The sequence below is a fragment of the Toxotes jaculatrix genome, chromosome 2 (genome assembly GCF_017976425.1).
Source record: "Toxotes jaculatrix isolate fToxJac2 chromosome 2, fToxJac2.pri, whole genome shotgun sequence".
Classification (NCBI taxonomy): Eukaryota; Metazoa; Chordata; class Actinopteri; family Toxotidae; genus Toxotes; species Toxotes jaculatrix.
This window is the reverse complement of record NC_054395.1, coordinates 18,599,189-18,619,837: the sequence shown is the minus strand read 5'-3', so window position 1 is coordinate 18,619,837 and position 20,649 is coordinate 18,599,189. Positions and strand designations below refer to the sequence as shown.

The window sequence follows — 20,649 nt, the reverse complement described above, 5'->3', positions numbered from 1 at the left end:
TCCCTGACAAACTGATCAGATTTTTTATACATTTGTTCATCCTGTATATGTTCAGACAACTCCACAATTTAATACAGTTGCTTAACGGATTTCTGCAGCCAGACTGTTAGAGCTGTTAGACCTACAGTGAAAACATCAGCAAACCAACAATCTAACCACAGTAAAAGCAGTTATGCAACTATATGAAGTCTGAACACATGACACAGAGAACATACTCTACACAGCAGAAATGTCTTATTGTGTCTTTTTTTCCCTCTGATTTCTTTCTCTTTCTGCGTATATATACACACAGACCTCCCTACCACCAGCTGAGCCTTCAGTGTGTCCTTATGTGGGCTGCAGTAGTACTGGCATGACCTCTGTATGTCTCCAGGGAATAGGCCAATTTCCATACAGATAGACATGTAGCCAGACCACACCTGTGCTCCTGGAAACCCTAGCAGGAATTATATCAGACAGACAGAAATTCTGATGCTTATTAGTGACTCGAACCTCCCAAGAGAAAGACAGTGAGGAAAAAGAGACAGAGAGAAACAGAGATGGGGGGTTATGGGAATGAGGAATTTAGAGAGAGAGATGAGATGAAAGGAGAATGGATGATCACATCTGTCTCTGTTTACCTTCTGCTGCATCACCGCTCCCGTGTGCTGCTGCACATTAGCATTGAGTCAGCTATGATAGAGCACCAGTCCTTGGCAAAACACCAGATTTCCATTTTCTGTGTCAGTGTGTCTGATATCATAAGTAGGTGAGAGGAAGGTCTCTCGACAGAGACACTGTCCTTACCTTTATAAGAAACTGAAAGGGTATTTTTGGGAATGTTTTGTAGTTTTTGAGCTGCAGCAGTCAACCTCTTTCCACTGCAGGGATTCTGAATAAGAGAGACCATTTGCTGAGATTGTTGGTGAAGTTCTGTGATTAGATGCACTGTCAAATAATCCAACATGTTATCCTCGTGACTTTGACGGCTTAATTTGATATATCTCTGCTTTACTAAAGACAGCTTCCCGAGAAGTCTTCTGGCAGCAAAATTTCTGCTATTTAGGAAAGGGCAAGTAGGGCTAAGCTTTAAATCTGAGTATTTTTGAGTGTGTGTATAATTGTAACATTAAAATCTTTTTGTCAGTGCACTGTTCCAAAACTACGGAAGAGGATTAGGGCCACTAAAAAAATATTTTTTAAATAAAAAAGATTTTTTTCGGGGGTGTAAGAATTCTGACTTTTTTCTCAGAATTCTGACTTTAATCTTAGAATTCTGATATTTAAAGAAATGTGCTACACAGGGAGTAGAACAAACAAAATATGTTCATGTGTATGTAAATGTGTATATTTTTATATCAGTGTTGAAAGTGGGAATGGAGCAGCTGTTGACTTGCTCTACATCTGGACAGAACATTTGTTGACCACGTTAAGTGAGACAGTCATAAAAGTCTAACTAAAGCATTTTTCACAGTAAAACTCTCAGCTTGTAGCTGTAAGTGTGGATGTAAAGTTTACATGTTCAGATCAAGTTAGATTTTATTTTAAAAAACACTTCCACTTTAGATTCTGATATTTTATGAGGGATAACAAATGAATTAGTTATCTGTTCCTCTCCAAGATGCTGTAATCTGTCTTGTTCAACATTTGCCGTTTCCTCCTTTTTCCCCTCCCCTCCCTGCCTTTTTTCCCAACCCTCCCACCCTCTCTCCCTCCAGCAGAGGAGCACGAGGTACTGAAATTATATAATAATACATGAAATGTTTCATTTGACCAACAGTCAACTGTAGTTTGTGTAGGACAGAAGGGCACAAAGAATATCAAGGAGACTCTTGTTGCATTTGGGAGGTCCATGTCCTCTTAAGTGGGACAGCGAAGAAGGTAACAAACTGTGAAAATCTGGAGTCAAAGCAAATCAGGTGAGGGCGATTCTATTCCTCCACTGAAGCTGTGATAGGTATAAGAGCAGATGAGAGCAGTGTAAGTGTGTGTATACATGTCTTTCTATAGCTGTGTGGACAAATTTTGTTGTGTGGACATTTTGGCCAGTCCTCACAACTTCACAGGTCCATTTGAGGGTTAAGACTTGGTTTTAGGGTTAAGGTAAGGGATGGGGCTAGGTGTTTATTTTTAATGGGTAAGGTTAGGGTAAGAGGCTAATGAATGCATCATGGCAACAAGTGTCCTCACAACCAATGTTAGACAAGTGTGTCTGTGTCTGTGTGTGTGTGGGGAGTCTGTGTGATAGTGTGTTTGAATTCATTATGTGGAGAAAATCAGTTATCTGAGAACATAATGCCCTAAAAGCAGCTGGTAGACGTTGCTGTGAGCATGTGTCTGTGTGTGAAAGTGTTTTTGTATTTTGAACTCCTAGCAGGCAAATTTGATTGCACAGAGGCTCCATGCCTCGCTGAAAATAAGCTCACCTCGTGGTTTACCATGACTCAGTTTGTCATATGGGCTTGATTCACATGTTCACATGCCACAGATGTTTACTTATCTCTGAGTTAAGAACAGCAAGTACTAGTTTACCTGATTAGATTACTCTCTGGTGGAACTTTAATGCAGTTTAATTAATTATTTTAATTTAATTAAATGGATTACCAGACTTTTTTGGGAGCTCTTTTGTGACTGATAGTTTCATATTGTTGCTGCTAAATTTGCCTTGGAAGTGGAGCACCCACCTCACAGTCCAGATTTTTGACTCATTATAAGTGTCTCTCTCCTCTCTCCTTTCTCTGTTTAGGTTAGATATGAGTGGGGGTGTCAATGTGAAGTCGGGCACCCGTGGGCCTCCCTCATCAGGAATCCCCCTCCCACGTAGCCTGTTGCCCTCCTCCCCCAAAGCAGACCCCCGTCGCCGGGTTAGTGATCTGCCCAAGCCCTCAACTCAGACTCCTAAACACACACCCACGCACACTCCCACACACACACCCACACACTCTCCTTCACTTTGCCCACGGAGGTCCAGCATCCCCGGGCCTTCCTCCAGGGACCTGCTGAGAGATGCTAGCCTGAAAAGCCAACTCTTCCAGCGGACGGGAGCTCTACCTGCTCCCCAGATGTCTCGTTCTGCCTACAGCAGCCCGCTGACCCAACGCAGAGTACCACCGCCACACTCCAAAGACACGCTGGACCTGGGAAAACCTTCCCTGGCTCACACTCCACCACAGTTAACACATAACGGCAATCGCAACAAAAACACCTTCACAAATAAGAACCAAACATGGGGAGCCAGCAACCTGCGTCCACCATACCAGTTCAGGAGAGGGGACAACTCCAACTCTGTAACTGTAACAACAAGTGAGGTCATGCCAGGAAGAGACAAGGAGCCTCCAGAAAACCAGACAGCCCAGTCCACAATGTTCAACAACAGTAACCTCCGCCCTTCTCTACCTCAAATGAGCTACGAACACGCCATCAGAGGTCGTAGCAACTCCATGAGCCAGTCAGATGAGGAGATGGAGACTCCTGAGGACAGTAGTGCGGCCTCTTCTCCTGGTCCTCCTCCGCTGCCACCAATCACATTCACGCTGCCGGTAATGTCAAAGATGGCTGTCGATACACAGGATCAAAACCTAGACAAGGAGGCTGTGTCCATGGAGACACACACACCTAAAGTTAACATGGCTACTGTGGCTCCCTTCAGCTACAGGTGAGTGGCCTGCACACACATATACCTGAGTTTATTTTCACGACCCCCCTCTCTGTTGACATACATGTACACACATGCACACACACAAAAAAACACCTCCCACTCTGGATGCTAAGGACCAGCCCCAGAGGTCTGTTTTGGCCATTTCAGTCTAAGTCCCTAGTATCTCTTCCAGTCATACATTTGTCTGTGTTCATACATATACTTGGTGTTTTCTGGAGCAGAGCTGATTGTTAAAGTGTCCTCTTGACAGCCTCTGGGCTCACTCAATGTACCATTGTCCTCTCTCACACACACAGTCTCTTATGATGTGGGATAAAAACAAGAAAAGAGTGAATCTAAATTTGTAAGTAAAAAAAAAATAGTGTCACTGTGTCAGATGTGTGTTGTTTAGTGGTGTGCAGAGCTTTAGTTAAGTGAATCAACACAAAGTATGAATCAGTTAAAGCTCAAAATTAGTGCATCATCAGTTGTTTTGCATTTATGGAAATGAATGTGACATCTGGGAAAGTCCATTTTCATCACCTGTCATACAGAGTAGCTTGTGTGTTTGAGTGTAATCAGTGATATTGAAGTGATTTACATGTACAGCAACCGATGTGTGATGGCTTTGTTCCTGATGTGTTGACAGGCTGCAGGTGCAGGAGAGTGATTTTTCAGTGGATGAACTGAGTGACTGCTCATCTGGATCCATAGAAGTCTGCTGCGATGACCTAACACCAGGTCTGCTTCACTGACACACATTTTGCAGAAATAACAATCATCAGTTTTCCTCCCTCCCTCTCTCTCTGTCTCCTTCACTGAATAACTTTTGTAGCTTTGTCTGCCCAGTTAGCATCACGGCACTGAGAGCCCAAGAGTTCTTTTGGCAGGTATGGATGCCTACTTCATGGCAGCCAGACGCATTTACTGCGACAGAGTCATAAATGGCGTCAGACAGGACATGCCAGCAGCCAACATTTGGGTCTCATTGTGGACCCTGAATAGATTCAGTGAAGGCTAAGGGACAACCATTCTCTGTCCAAATGTATGTCTGTCATGCTGCTGCTCATCATTCCTCAGGAGCCATGTCTGAGGTTAGGTGGTGTGTGTCTGTGAGTGGGTGTGAGAGTGTGTGTGTCAGCCTGGGGCTCTGCAGACTGCAGTGTTTCTTCGATGAAGAGATGGAAAAGAGAGATGGGCTCAGGATGCTAAGATGAGGGAAGATAACAGGGGTGATGTGGGTCAGTAATGGGATGAAATGGGGCACTTCTCAACTCGCTGCCAGGCAGTATTATATGCACATTGATTTCAGCTTCATCCAAGAGCTGTGGAGGAGTTTGAGCTCTTCCTCCCTTTCTTGCATTTCTTCCTGGCCATCTTTGCTGACCTAAAAAGCCACGATCCTGGCATGACCCCCCCCAATGGCTTGCTCAGTACCCACAGCCATTGTCATTCATCGCCGTGGTCAGTCTGAGTCTAGAGATGTGGCCATGCCTCAGAGATGTGACTTTATCAGTGGCTTAGTGAATCATTCTTTTTGATGTGGTGTCAGCTGAGTCTGAGGGGATCAACAGCCTTGCTCTGGAATTTGCAGTCTCTAGTTAGTGTGAGTGTTACACTTTAATGATCAAAATCTCTTCTAGGTTACACACATGTACAGTGTAGTCAGAAAATATCAGGACAGTTATATGTTTTCTCTGTTTGGTTGTAAGTTTGCTTCACATTTTTTAGGTTTAGGGGGTCTTAGAGGTTTTTCCATTCATACTGGGTGAACACTATGGGAATTGTAACCCCTTTTTTATGCAAGGTCCCAATTTTAGGCACAATGTAGCAGGACATTGATCTTAAACATACAGACAAGGTCAAAGGATAAAAATTCATTCAAGGCTAGACCACATGATCCAGTTTTAAAGGGCCTTCAACCTAGAAGCACAATATAATCTCCTTAATACTGTCACACTGCACATAAACTGATCAAATAATGCTGCTGCCCTGCTTATATTACTAGAGTGAAATTGACATGAAATTTTAATCCAATTTAATATATGTTGATCAAATCTGTTTGTAATTAAAGGAATGTCTGTCGGTCTGTATTTTCATTATTTTGACAACCATTCATTCAATCGCCTTCAAATTTGTGGGTATATATCTGAGGACCCAAGGAAGTGCAGTTTCGACTGTGAAGTGCTTTTAGATGAGCAGCTCAAATCAACAGATGTTGCTCCATTTATTTGAAACTGCACTTGCTGTTACCATGTTTAACAATACAATGAAAAGTTTGTCCCTATGCTTATACTTCATAGCATACATAGGAGACATATCATAGTCAGACACCTATTATTACTGTCATTAGTAGTAATAGTATTTGTTTGAACATACAATATATTATGTCACAAACAGGTTTACCTTGACTTTTAAGTTCTCTTTTCTATTGTTCTGGCCTGTTTAAAAGTATAAATAAGTTTGCAAATAAAATCTTTTAAAAGCTTTTTGGAGGTTTCAACCAGCTGGTTGTGGAAAGGAGGGATGTAAACTGGCGGTGGACCAGCCCCACTCTTTAAAGGCCTTTGGCTGTCTTGGGACTATGGTTGTGGCCTTGTAATTGCTCCCTAGCAGGCGTTAGAAACAGAACTAAAGTGTCTTAGACTCCTCTGAAGCTGCATTTACATGGAGGGTGGGCTGACGCCGTAATAACTGTAATTTAGGGAGTGGAGGAAGGGAGGGAAACTAGGGAGGAAGGCAAAGTTTGGAAGGAAGGAAGAGTGAGAGAGGTGAGAGATGAAAAGAGGAGGTCAGTGGGTTGATGGATTTTGTTTTTTGTTAGGAGGAAGGAGAACATATGGCAAATATGTGCACAGAGATGAAAAGACACATTGAATGTTGTTTAAACATTTAAAAACTAAGAACACCGATTGAACACACAACACCAAGGCCAAATTGTGATGGGATTTTGTTATGGTTGTCCTTATTGACCATGGTAAAAGAGCAGTTTTCCCCACACAGAATGTTTTCCATATGCTTTCATTCACGCAGATTGAATCAGCAGTAACATAATCAGCTCTTACATTTTCTATCCGAGACCCTAATGAAGACCTGAACATTTAAAGTGACTGTAGCACCATGTGTTCTTTCAATTACACCAGAGACCTCCTGACCCCGCTGCTCTCTGGAGAGGTGTGTTTGAGCATGTGTTCGTGTGTGTGTGTGCGTGTGCGTGGGTGTGTGTGTGCACGTGCGCACGCGCGCTGATGTATGCATGTGTGACAGTACACAGATGGTGTTTGAAAGATAAATGTGATGTGAACTGTGTATCATTTTTCATCTCCCAGTACGGGTATGGCCTGAGATTCCCTACGGACACTCTCAAAGTCTGTCAGCTCTCTCTCTCTCTCTCTCTCTCTCTCTCTCTCTCTCTCTCTCTCTCTCTCTCTCTCTCGCAGAAACACATACACACACATATGCACACTATACAGATACCCTCAAACATAGAGGATTGATTTACATCTGGTCTGAAAACTCTGTTCACAACGAAATGAAACACTGCATAGCATCCCACACCCACCCTCACAAATTTGGTGACATCATCTGACACTGACATTTCGAGACAGAATACAAAACAAACTGTGCTTTCCAGGAGTTTGACACGTTATTTCGGAATAAATGGACATGTGTTCAGTCACACAGCCTGAAGGAGAGATTTCATGATGTGTTTCTCAAGGTGAGCCAAAAAATAATTTTAGTGGCCATAAGCCATCTTGCACTGTATTATACTGAATTGTATAATGTTCCCATTTCCCTTAATTTCTTTTTTTATGATAGACATTCAGTTGCCAGTTCGTTAGTTACACCTAGCTTAAACTAATACAGTTCCAGCATCATGAAGATTATAATGTTGAAACTTTTAGAGAGGTGCTGATTCAACTTTATGATCATTTTGGAGGTTGCAGGTTGTGGTGTTGTTGAATTGTGTTGCGTTATGCTGGCAGGTGTTTCTCGTATTTTGTCCGCACCATTTGTATCAATGAGGGTAGGCTAAATAATAACCCTGTTCAGGAGCTGCCACTGAAAAGCGCTGGGAAACAGCTGTGCACTTTAATGGAGGTGGGGCAGATAACCAAACATATACTTGCAAAACCAACCAGTTACTGCTCCTCCTGCATCCATCCTATTGCTAAACTAAAAAATACTGCTTGAAAACACTTGTTACAAAGTGTAAATCTCACCTTTGTGTTGCTTGTCGACGTTTGTTTAAAAAAAAAAAGTAAAAGCCTGTAAAACTGCAGTTGCCAACCATCAAGGCAAGGAAGACGCCACACTCGAAAACAAAAAATAGACTTGGACAAGCTCCACAAAGGTGGGATTTATACTTTACTGGAACTGTTTTCAAACAATAATTTTTACTTAAGACAAAGATGGGGGCCAACTGGTTGGTTTTGCAAATGTAGGTCTGGTTAACTTCCCCACCTTTGTTAAAAAGCAGCACACAACCACTTCCTGAAATAGATGTGAAGGCAGTATTTTTTAAGTATTTTCCTGTTTAATACTAAATGCTAGTACAGTACTGTATGAGATAAACAGCGAACAGCGGAATAGATTTAAAAGGTGAGTCTACTCAGTGAAAAATAACAATTTAAACTCTCATAGCAGTTTGTTTTACATTCAGTTACAGAATAAATATTTATCTTTCATATATTATCAACATATACATTATAATAACACAGTAACAAAAGACACAGTATATGTTTATTTTGTCTTGTTACCATCTTGCAGGCCAACTTTGTCCTGCAGACCCCACTTTAGGGGAGCACTAAAATAGAGAACTGCATTTTGGAACCACCTTGTGCTATTCATTTTTAGACAAGTAAAAGGCAAAGCTTTAGTAATGAAGGTTTGAAGTCAGCTTGCAATTTATAAATTCCATGCTCACCATCTCTTTAATGCGCCTGGACAGTTTAGTGAATAGCATTTTGATAACCCCAGGCTGCATCTACTCTTAGACAGTGCATAATCCTCTTTGGCCAATCTAATCAGAGAGACATATGCCGATTTGGCATTGGCCAGTGATGAGTGGTTTAGTAGCTTTGGGTAGATGATCAGACGTAAGCATGGGCTAGATTATGTCCTCGCTCATCACCAGGAGTGGGGCAGTAATCACTATTTAGGGTTTAATGTCATGCCCTTCTCTATATTTGACCCTCATTTTGACCTGTCAAGAGTTCTGTAGTCCAGTGCCGGGACAGATGGTCACATGATTGTGGGAAATAGAGTTGTCTTAAATCCACACTTGTGCATAATGCACACATGAGTAGAAAGGGACATATATGCATGTGAACAAATGTAAAAATTCACAGAGACACACAGAGAAGCTCCTTATTCTCCCATTCGTCTCGCACACAGAGCCATCTAGCCGTTGTGTGACAGCGCACTAAGACAGAGCTGCCACCTTCTCCTACCAACCCCCCACCTCCCCAACCTTCCTTCCGGGAAATTTCCTTACAAATGTAGGAGGCACACATTAATGGCTGCATTACAGAGAGAGAGAGAGAAGGGTGAATTGAGGAATGGGTGACTGAGTGCACACACAAGATCCTTTTTGACCTCTGGGGTGACTCCCAACCCAGGGAGTCGAGTTATGGAGTCAGTCATGTGTGTAACCTCTCTGTGTCTCTGTGGGACCACACACACACACCCACTCACACACACAGGAATGGAGTCACAAGGACATCTATCTGTCAAATGAATAGCCCATGAACAGTCAAGCTCACAGTCACATGCCAGAATATGAGCATATATTTACAGGATTCAGATTCTCAATGTTTTCTTCATTATATATTCATATATTCATCATATTTAACTTAATATCTGAAATTTTTATTTATCTACTACTTATCTACTACTGTGTACTGTGTATCTTTCTTCAGCAAGATCACTTTTTTTCAACTGAGCACAAGCACGATCACACACACGAACACACTTGTACGTACTGATGATCTCCATCACTGCTGTATGCACACCACGCTGTAACCAAGCAACCAGCCTCTGCAGCACAGCATTGTGGGATACCCCTGGGAAGTGCGCTGAGAATGTCAACACTGATGTGTCTGCGAGGGAGCGTCCACAAAGAGCGATCCCTTTAAAAACACAGACACAAGCACACAAATTAATTTCTTCTCTCTCTTACTTTAAGATTCTCCAGTTGGTGCTTGTTGTTTTTTCACCTCTCAGCTGTGCGTGATTCATGGTTCGCCCTGAGAGAGAATGGTGTTTTCGTTGGATTAACATTTGCGCCTGCTGAATCAGGGGTTAGAATGACTGATACACTCACACTATTGTCATGGATAGCCTTTAAGTGGCTGAAGTACCCAAATGCCTAAGCCTGTGACTCATGCTGTGCATCATCAGCACTGAGTGAGACCACCAGAAAGGTGTCATTCTGGAAAACTTCCTCTCTCATTCACACATAAATTTTTGACTCATAATAGGAAACCACATACTGTATGTATCAGATTGCCGTCTCAGTATTTTGTGTGTAAACAGGACATTAAAAGCCGTGTCATTGTGTTGGTGCACCACCAGCGTGTTTGTGACTGTGAGCCTTCCCTTGTGTATGTGTGTGTCACAGTCTGGAATTCTTCCCTGTGTCCTGTGGACCCCATGCATTAGCGGGTTAGCGGACATAAGCAAACGTAGCAGGAGTGGCGAGGCCGTGAGGCAGGATATCCCCTCTCTGTCTTACAGTCTTCCTTTGCTCCTCTGGCACACATACAGAGATCCTTCCTCACCCCATCCTCTTCCTCCTCCTCCTCCTCCTCCTCCTCCTCCTCTCACTTTCCCCATGCCTTGTTTTCTGTGTTATAATTTCAAGTTCTTACATTCATATTTCCTTTTTCCTCATCAGTAGCATCCAGTAGGCTTCTTTCATGGTATCTTCTATCCTGTTCTGACTCTCTCCTTTCTCCTTCATCTCAGTCACACTCTCTCTTGCCATTTTCTTCTCACCTCTCTGCCCCGTTCACACTTGTCTCATCTTTAGAGGGACTTTTTTTCGTTGTACTTACGCACAAAAAGCCAAAACAAGGGGAACCGAGAGGGAGTGAGCAACAACAGGGAGTGGGTGAAAGTGAGAATGCATGCCATCTGCTTAGTCGAAGAGGAACTGTTCCTCTAAAAGTTTAAGGTGTTCTGATACAATTAGTTGCATCCAAAGCAGCGTTTCCCTCTTCTCTCACAGTACTTTTCCTTTCAAAGCTGGAGACCTTGTATAACCTTGTAAACATGCATATAATGCTCCACAAAGTGCCTGTGTGTGTGTGTCCTACTGGCTACATGACTGGTCTGTAGAAATATAGTGGCAAATCTGTTCCAAACTATTTAGAGATGCTAGGGCAAATTTACTCATGCAAAGTGCTGAGACACTCATTCTACCTGTCTGTCTGTCTGTCTGCCTGCCCGCCCGCCTGCCTGTCTGTCTTTCTTTCCCACTCTTTCTATTTCACTCTGTTTTCAAGCTATCCATTCATCTCTGTGTCTCTGCCTACCTGTCTCACTTACCTTTACTTACCTTTGCTTAAAAGTGTCTTTATGTGTGTCTGGAACTGTTTGCCCATCATCGTAGCAAATTTCCCAAGGCTCCAGCCACTGTGGTTAGACCACAAACTTGTTCGCACACACACACACACTTACACACCTCTACAACGGACTGAATGTGAGAGTCTGCTATGTGCTGAATGTGTACGTTAATACTAAGCAGTCGCACTCATCACGCTCTGAAACTGCCAGCTTCTCTGATGTCAGGCCAGATTGCTCAGGTCAGTCAGACACCCCACACAGACAGCATGCTGTGAGAGTGTGTGTGTGTGTGTGTGTAGAGTTAGAGCAAAAGCAAAAGCAGAGAGAGAGCGAGAGAATAAATGTTTACATCAGCCATATATTAAAGTGATTAGACTGTGGAGCCAGAGAGACGAGTACTGGAATAAACAAGTAGCTGTGTGCTGCCAAAACACTTTACCTGTGTGTCTATGTGCTTTCAAGAGCACTGGCGCATGTCTTTGCCTCTCGTGCATCTGTGCGCCACACAGACCTGCCTTGTACGTGGTCATTCTCGTTTGACTAACCTTAATCCCTCATCAGGGAGGTATAAGAGCTGACGTACAGCACCTATTAGCCTTAAATTACATCCCTTACCCCCTTCCTGGCCTGCTACCTGCCCCCAGAGCCCCCATAACTGTCACCACACAGCTCTGGCCTCAGCGTGGCATAACCACCTTAACATTGGCCCTTTATTAAAGTTAGCTGCTTCTAATTAATGGCTTTAGACTTTACACAATAAAACAGTTAGAGTACGTCTGTTTTTGTCTGCTACTCAGCTTCTGTATTACACACACTCATTCAGGGGTAGATGGATGTTAGCTAGTTGGCAAGCATGCTGTGCATGAACCTTAATGCCTATCGTTGTCATTTTTAAGTTCAATTGGCGCCAGTTTGGTTACTGTCGAAAAATGAACCGTTTTTAAAGCGCTTCTCTAATACTAAGAGTGGAATGTGAGCAAACAGGACACTGCTTGTTTTCTCTCTGGTTTAGAGTCAACCGATTTATGCAAATGGAACAGAAAACGGGCATTAGCCCAACAGCCTGCTTGTCTGAATACTGCTCCTAACGGTTTAAGGCCTGATAACATCATAGCTGCAGGCATTGCTGCTTGCATACAAGAGAAAGTGAGGTGCAGTAATGGTTCATAAACCCTGCTCACAGTTAAATGGCAAGACCTGTTTGTAGACAGGATGCATTAATATACTGAAGCAAATTGTACTGCAAACAGGTGTATTGATCGTTAATGAGTTAGGATGGACTTAGAGTTCATTTTACGCCCTGTCATGATCATCTCTAATGGAAATAAAGGCAGATGAGAAATGAGAGGTCGTCATCATGCAATTTCTCGGACTCTGTTTATCTCTTTTTTTTTTTTTTTAAATCATATTTCTATCCAGCCCTGTGTGTTTAGTAGAATTACAAGAATTGATTCTGTAGGTATTTCAAGCGAAGGATCCATGTCAGACAGGGGTGATGACAGTGAAACAAAGGAATAATAAAGAGGATGACGAGGAGGAGAAGAGTCTGAGTTAGTCCTGTGTCCTGTGTTGATTGGGGTGGGATGTCCAGAGCGATGAGGTGACGTAGTTGAACGTGCCAGAGCTAACCGTGGTCCCTGGATGAGAGCTGTGGCTTCTCTGGGCCTGTCTCATCAATGTGACACACTCGTCGAGACAGACCCACGCACACACACACACACACACACACACACACACACTCATCCACACGCAGAGGAGGATAGACAAAAATATAGACATCAACACTCATCCACACACCCACACGTACATGTGCGCTTGTTTTAAACCATTGAAGTATTATAATGGTCGTGCTGATGGATGAATTGAGATTGTGATGAATCTATACCCTGCAAACTTAATGGCCTGTGCCTCTATATTAACTGGAGGGGGGGTGGGAGCCATACTGCAGGTCAGGAGAAAGGAAAGAAGGAAGGAAAGGAAGGAAATGAGAATAGGAAATGAGTGGAGAGGTAATGTGATGCAGATGGGAGGCTGTGTGATGATCATTTGAGGACTGTTGGCTACTTACTGATGCATAATTAGTGACTGACTTACGGCACTGTGTATTGGGGACTGGTAAATGTGTGTCCTGTTCTCCGCTCCAAGGCTGATCCTGCAGTCACGGCTGGTTTACAGATAATATGGATCAGCTTAATCATGGGTGGGCCTCCTGTGATTAGGACTACTAAGAAATTCTGAATTTGAATGGATGAATAGAGCAGCTAATGTGATTATGAAAGATTGGATGTGCGTGTGTGTGTGTGTGTGTGTGTGTGTGTGTGTGTGTGTGTGTGTGTGTGTGTGTGTGTGTGTGTGTGTGTGTGTGTGTGTGTGTGTGTGTGTGTGCGTGCGCGCGCAGGGGGGTCTTTATTCTGGCTGCAATATCTGGCATCCAGGATAATTTGAGTCACACACAGCTGAGCTCAATATAAATATACTTTATAAGCTTTCTTTTTTTTCCCAAAGAAAGAAAATAGATAAGACCAAAGGGATTAACTGCCAGAGTGGACAAGGAGAGTAAAGGGGAAGAGTGATTTTAGTGAGAGAAAAAAGGATGTGAGAAAAAAAGAGGGCTGTTATTGCTATACAGGAACAGGGAAGAGCTGAGTTTAAACAAAATGCTGGTAATTTATCGCCAAGCCCTTATGTTCGCACTCGCTGGTGTGCAGCATAACATAGCATCTGCGGTGTGTGTTTTAGAGAGAGAGAGAGGGGATCGGCGGGTGACTCAGCCAGTGGGAGGAGAGAGAGACAACAAGAAAGAAGGAGGGAAGGAAAGAGGAGGAAGAAAGAGAGGGAGGGAGGGTGAATGAGCCAGCGGGGGTAGAGTGAGCAAACCAGCGAGTGAGCGAGAGGTAGAGGGAGGAGAGAGAGAGAGAAAGGAGGAGGGGGGATGCTGCTGCTGCTGCTGCGACTGTTTCTCCTGTCAGTCGGCTGCTGCTTGCCTGGCAAGCAGGAGGGAATACAGAGCAAGAGAGAAGCAGAGGGGGAGACTGAGAAAGAGGCTGGTCAGGGCTGTGTTTTCTTCTAGCAGCGCTATTGTCATCTGTGTGGCACCGGGAGCCGCAGACACGCTGCGAGGGAGTGGATTTAGATGCTACACACAGATCTTCAGATCCATGGATTACCAGCAGTGAGTAAGGGTGGCTGCTACTGCCACTCTACTAACACACTCGTCATTTTCAACAGAGGGGTGAACCCACAGTCTCACACAGCGGGGAGTCTGGCTCAGTCTGGACCCAGTGGAGACAGAGAGGCAAAGAGGGAGAACAAACCAGACAGTCTTGGGGTTTCTTCACGTTTCTTTCTTCTCTTTCTCCCTCCATTTCTTTCAGTCTGCTAGTCTGTTTCAGAGTGTGTCACTGATGCTGTTGCTTGGCTCTCTGCAGGGGGGATGCTGGAGGCTAATGTGGCTAACATTAGCATGACGGCTAAGCCCAGAGAGCTGGACCTCAGGTCTGCTGCTGTCTCCTGCCAGGATACTACAGCCCAGGCCATGGCCTCTAGGAAGGCCCCGCCCAAGCCCTCCGCTCTGCCCCAGGGACCTTCACGTTCCTCCGGGTCAGAGCTCAAGGTCTACCGGCCCTCCTCTGGATCTATCCCAATCCCAATCCCCAATCCGTCCGGTCTCCGCAAGCAGCGATCACTTAGCAACTTGTCTGTGCTCACTGATGCTGAGAAGAAGCTACACCTGTACCAGTCTCCGCGGTGGAATGATGATACTAGCCGGCCTGGCACTGGCACCAACAAAGCAGGCCAGACAAAAACAGGTCAGGCTGGGGGTGGGAGACCACCACTCTCCCGGACCCTTTCAAAGTCAGAACAGTCTCTTTTCCAGGGAAAGCCCAAACCTCTCTGCTTCCCGGCTGTTACCTCTAACATAGGCAAGCCAAGTCGAATTCCTGCCCCTGGGAGACCACGGGGACCTTATGCTGAGGTCAAGCCCATCAGCAAGGCCTCTGAAGCGGGCCAGAGTGCAGACACAGACTCCACTGACCACCCAACTAAAGCTAACTCCAATGGAGCTGTGAGTAGTGGAACTAATGGCAAGAAACCAGGGGAGAAGGGGAGATCTGCTTCTCTGTCAACAGAGGAAAAGAAAGAGAAGAAAGGGATAGAGGGGGAAGATGATAAGAGCTTTCTGAAGGTGGACCCAGAGTTAGTGGTGACGGTTCTCGGAGACCTGGAGCAGTTGCTCTTCAGCCAAATGCTCGGTGAGTCTGTTATTTCTACCTCCTACTTTGCATGAGAACGTACAGGTTCAGGCATGTGACCTACTGTACATCAGTTAGGACAGGATACAGTTATGTCAACAAGTTCACTTATTTATCGGTTCAGTGGAAATTGAACAACATAAACACCCTCTCTTCTGTTCTCCTCTTTTCTCCACACCCAAACTGTTCCCTCAAGCTCTGGCTCTAGCTCCAGCATCAACAGTGAATTTTAAATGAGTTCAGTCTCTATTGCAGCAGAGCATAATGTCAGTGTATTTTTCTAAGTGCTTTTCACTACATGTTAGTGAGAGCCATCGCTCTGTATGGCAAATATCTCCTTTTACATCACTGTAGCAGTCAAATGTGCGTTCATGTCAAATTGATTTATGTTGTATGTATTTTGCTCAGATGTGTGTGTGTGTGTGTGTGTGTGTGTGTGTGTGTGTGTGTGTGTGTGTGTGTGTGTGTGTGTGTGTGTGCGTACTAGCATGAAGCAGCTGAAGTAAGCATTTCCACAGGGCTGACATTGTTTTGTTGTTGATTCATTAGCTAGTGCTGGAGTGTTTTGTCCTCGTCTCATCTGACCCACTGCCACAGTGAGCTAGATATAGATCAACCTATCAAATGCCTCCCTCTTATTTTCTCTTTACAACTCAGTTTTTCTCTCTGGCACGCTTCTGCATCCACAGCTCTGTGTATGTATACAGTAGTTGAGAGTCTAAACTGCATGTTTTATGTCAGTATTGCAGTTTTAGCATCTCCTGGCTCACACCAGAATCAGCCATTCGTTAATAAGGTCCGTGTGAGAGGGACTAGTGGGGCGTGTGTGTTTTCAGTCGGTAAATAAAACGGCTGCATATTGAGCCAGGCTCTGGGTCACAGTGGGCCAGATATTTAGCCTCGCACCCCCCCCAACTCACCCCTTCCCTTCCCTCCCTCCTCCCCTCTAGTTCCATTGATCTCCGGGCCACTGACAGATGGTCACTGTCCACCCCCCACCTCCTACCCCTGTAACTGGGGGCAACGTATGGAAGGAGAAAGGGGAATCTGAGGGGGTGGTGGCATGGGCAGGTAGTTAGCGAGTGACCGTGCACACACGTCTCTGTAAACATACAATGTCACACACATGGGGTGGAGGAGGGAAGGTTGAATCGGGCAGGACACACTGTATATCCAAAGTTTTAGTTATTAGGGGGGGTGTATTGTGAGAATACTGACTGAGATTGTGACTAATAGGTCAAACCAGGGTCTGAATCTGTACCTATCATCCATTATTCATTTATACACAAACACACACACACACACACACACACACAGTGAGTCTGTGTTTCGCTCTCTATCTATTGCTCATTCTCTTTCTATCCCTGCATCTCGGCAGGAGCAGATAGCATCAGAGAGCGAGGGTGATGGTGAGAGAATAGTGTAGCAGGTCGTTATATTTGGCTTGCTGTGAAGAGATCATTTTCTATCTATCGCCATCCCTCTCTCCGTCTTCCTTCTCTCAACTCATTTCCTCTTTCTCTCTTCACCAGCCTGCCTCCTACAACTCAGCCCCAGATCACAGCTTGTGTGACCTTGCCCCTGCAGCTTTTGAGTTTGTGTGTGTACTGTACATGATGTGTGAGTGTGTGTGCGTATGGTGTGTATCTGTGTGTGACACAGTCTGTGTGTTCCAGTCCAGTGTTACTGGCCACACCTATGTCAGGCGACCAGGTAGGGAGGAGGGAGAAATAGACAAAAAGGAAGTAGTCGGTGAAACAGAGTAAGAATTGAGATGAATGGAAGAAAAGTGAAAGGACAGGACTTCATTCACAGAGGGAGATAAATGAGAGAGAGGGACAAAGACAGACTAAAAGAAAGGAAAACACTGGAGTAAAATAAAGGTAATAGCCAGTGACCTAAATTTCTATCTGGCATCCCTGGTGACCGAATGTAGCTTTGGGTCATTACAGTCTACCACAAACTGCCAGAGGTTTATCATAGAAACCACAGCAGGTGTGTGGGTTACTTGTGTTCATGCACTCATATGTGTTTTTTGTGTATGTGTGTGTGTTACGGAGAGGTTAATTGTAACTTGCCCTGTAGCTCACGGCTGTGGGCTCATCCCTTATCGTATCTGCTTCTCCATTTCCGATGGGACGCGCAGCTAATTGGTTTCTGCTCCGTGTGCTCTGTCATAGGAAGATAGATTATGGATGTTCAATGGATCATTCTCAGTGATCCACTCCTCCCTTTCCCATACACGGTCCAACCTTCTCCTAATCTGCTTCCTACATACGTGAAAGCAGCCTGTCACCATACTGTATGCTATTATATATCGTGGTGAATTGACCTTAACTCAGTCAAGCTACATGTTAGCTGTTAGCTACAGGGAGTAAAATACTGTATGTGCCTGTGTCTTATATATGTCATGTTGCATGGCAGCTAGCAGCATACTTTGTGACGCTGTCCTGTTGAAATTAGGCTACAGTAGTGGGCAAAGATAATGGAGAATGCCAAGGAGGTCTAATCGGGAAGTATACAAGGGATAACCCCCCTTACACACACACACATACGCACAGAAGAAAAGAAAAAAAAATTCTAGGATATTTCAAGGTTTAGCCTATATGTTTATCTGGTGAGGTGATTTAGGATTAGTGTCAGTGTTATCTGTTTTTCTTTAATCGGACATACATCTTTAACCACTGAGTGAAGGAAGAACCTTTTGCTAATTGGATTTAGAGAATTACTTGACTTATGTGTCCACAGGCAGTATCTCAGGACATTCGGCAGTAATTCTCCCAAAGTGTAGCGTGTATTATATATATATATCTTGTTAACAGTATTAGCATCCTAGAAGAGAATGATGAACTCTGAATGGCACCTTGTAAAGCATATACCGCATTGGCTGCCAGGCTAATCTAAAGCACTGAACCTCAGATGTCCGCCACTAATGACACCTCGAGGTCCCATCCAGCACCCATAATGAGGTGTGTGGGAGAGGGTAAGCTCCCTAAAGCAGTGGCCTTTCCCAGCATGGGGCAGGCATGGTTTAGAGAGGATCCAGTCTAAAGACACCAGCAAGCAACCAGATTAAGTCTTGCATAAAGATAATGAGAAGATTCAGCCTCCATTCCACTAATCACAGATCTATCACCCTGGAAAAGGCCAGCCATCGAGGAATTACAGATTAAAGCTAAAAGGACATCTGTTTTGGATGGAGATTTGGGTATTTAAGGCAATTTTACTTTATGAAGGATCAGATAGAGAATATAGATTTAGGTTAGAAGATTGGAGGTTGTGTGGGTTTTGGTGTTGAGCTGAACTGAATGAAGAAATTGGGGGACTGTGTCGCACGTGATGAAGAAGGTTCAGCCAAAGAGAGCCTAAATGCAACTCAGTGACACATGAATTCTCATAAAGGCAGCCTTGACTACCGACATGCTTGTTATTTCAGTGTGACATTGTATTGTGTGCGTGGGCCCGTTTGTGTGGCTGATGGTTACTCTTGCGTCCGCGTCAGCTGTCTGTGGAACAATAAACCCTACAGAGGAATCGACAAAGCCTAAAAAAGAAGACACACACACATACACGGGCACACACACAGGCACACACACACACACAAGCCTGTTCAAGAGAACTTAACAGCACTGCAGGAAATAACAACAAAGAGCTGTAGCTTTAAAGCTCACACATGCTCACACACACACATTCAGTGTGTGCCACATTCAGCCACTGATATCCTCTCCTGTCTGTGTGTCTCCCATGTGTTCATCCTCTTGGCCGTGGCAGGGTATTTTTCATACTCCGTCCCTGCATTGTGATCACAGTGCTGAGTCTCTAATGTGATGCGGGTGCGGAGAGTGTGCCTGGTTCTACCCCCAGCTTCGCTGACTGAAGGATTCAGGGCAGTCGTCCTCCCATCATGGAGGTGGTGACAAGCCGAATAAACACAAACGCCCAAGGAAAGTGAGGAATAAAAGCATCCTTCCAATTCTCTCCCCCTCTCTCTCCCTCTGTTTCTCTCTCTTCGTCTTCCTCTCTTTCAACTCTGATGTGAGTTGACGGGTAGCAGTGTTCTGTCACCAGTTAGACAGCAGAGAGGATATTTCTGGTAAGAGCGTTTCAGGAGGAGGACAGAGGACATCTTTTTAGTGTGACAGGGATTTTGTCACCAGGAGTATTCATAGATGCATGGATGATTATGCGTTTTCTCTGTGGTTGTATGTGTGTGTGTGTGTGTGTGTGTGTGTGTGTGTGTGTGTGTGTGTGTGTGTGTGTGTGTGTGTGTGTGTGTGTGTGTGTGTGTGTGTGTGTGTGTGTGTGTGTGTGCATGTTTACAGTGCTTTGTGGTCAGTCTCTAAGGACTTAATGCAGGAGCCATTGCATTAGTGCTGTCTGCTTCCTGCCATCCTCCCCCTAAATCATATTAGTACTCTCTCTGTGTTTTTGTCTCATCAGCTCTTACACGGTACACACACACACACACACCGCTTATCACTAAAAAACAAGCACGTTATTATGCTGATATGATTATATCATTTATTCTGTTCATTTCCCATTGACAGTGGCAGGGCTCTATTTTTCATATTTCTTTGATGTTTATTTTGTTTTTTGAAGGATTTAAGTGTCCGTTGATGTCTTTGGAGCACTCACAACAAACCTACAATGAGTGTCACGGGGAAATTACCGTTAAATTGCTACAGGATGAAACAGCAAAGCAAGCATTCAGCTTAGATATCAGGATGAAGTAGAGAAGATGGTAAAAGAAATGATATGATACTGTTTCTAGCCAGGCCCAAAAAATAGTATACAGATCTTTTTCATGTATATAACATGATAAAGGTGGGACTGTAAGTCTTTCAGTCCCACCTATGTTCAGTTTTTATCTTTGGTTCATATATTTTCTTACTGATCTCACAAAGTGACAACAGAAACTATGTGTGTGCGCCGTTAATTAATAAAACAAAATGTAGAATATGATATAATATACTTCATACTTTCAAGTCTGTGAGAAAGACAGAGGGAGAGTTATGTTGGCTGCCTTGTGATGAGGAATACTTGGTACTCATCTATTTCTGTTCTCTTTGTGTTTTCCCCTTATGAAATGTCTCAGATAAAAGTACCCATTGTTTCTAATGTAGATGTCCGCATGTTCTAGTTGCTGTAAGGAAACATTTTCATTCGCTCATACACATACATCCATCTGACTGAGTCTTATGACAGTATTGT

At 44.1% G+C, this 20,649-nt stretch overlaps 1 protein-coding gene across 5 annotated transcripts in view; it reads left to right on the top strand.

Moving 5' to 3' along the window:
- Window positions 1-2,732: 2,732 nt before the first annotated feature.
- Window positions 2,733-20,649, top strand: part of LOC121189564 (neuron navigator 1-like) — a 78,175-nt gene continuing 60,258 nt past the window's right edge. For 4 of the 5 annotated variants that reach the window (XM_041049856.1, XM_041049847.1, XM_041049838.1 and 1 more), the window contains exons 1-2: window positions 14,169-14,357; window positions 14,614-15,438. In XM_041049856.1, the coding sequence (XP_040905790.1) occupies window positions 14,619-15,438 (820 nt within the window). In that variant the 5' untranslated portion in view covers window positions 14,169-14,357; window positions 14,614-14,618. Of the gene's footprint in view, window positions 3,635-4,265; window positions 4,358-14,168; window positions 14,358-14,613; window positions 15,439-20,649 lie in introns of those variants that run through there. The other variant, XM_041049866.1, reaches the window with a different exon arrangement.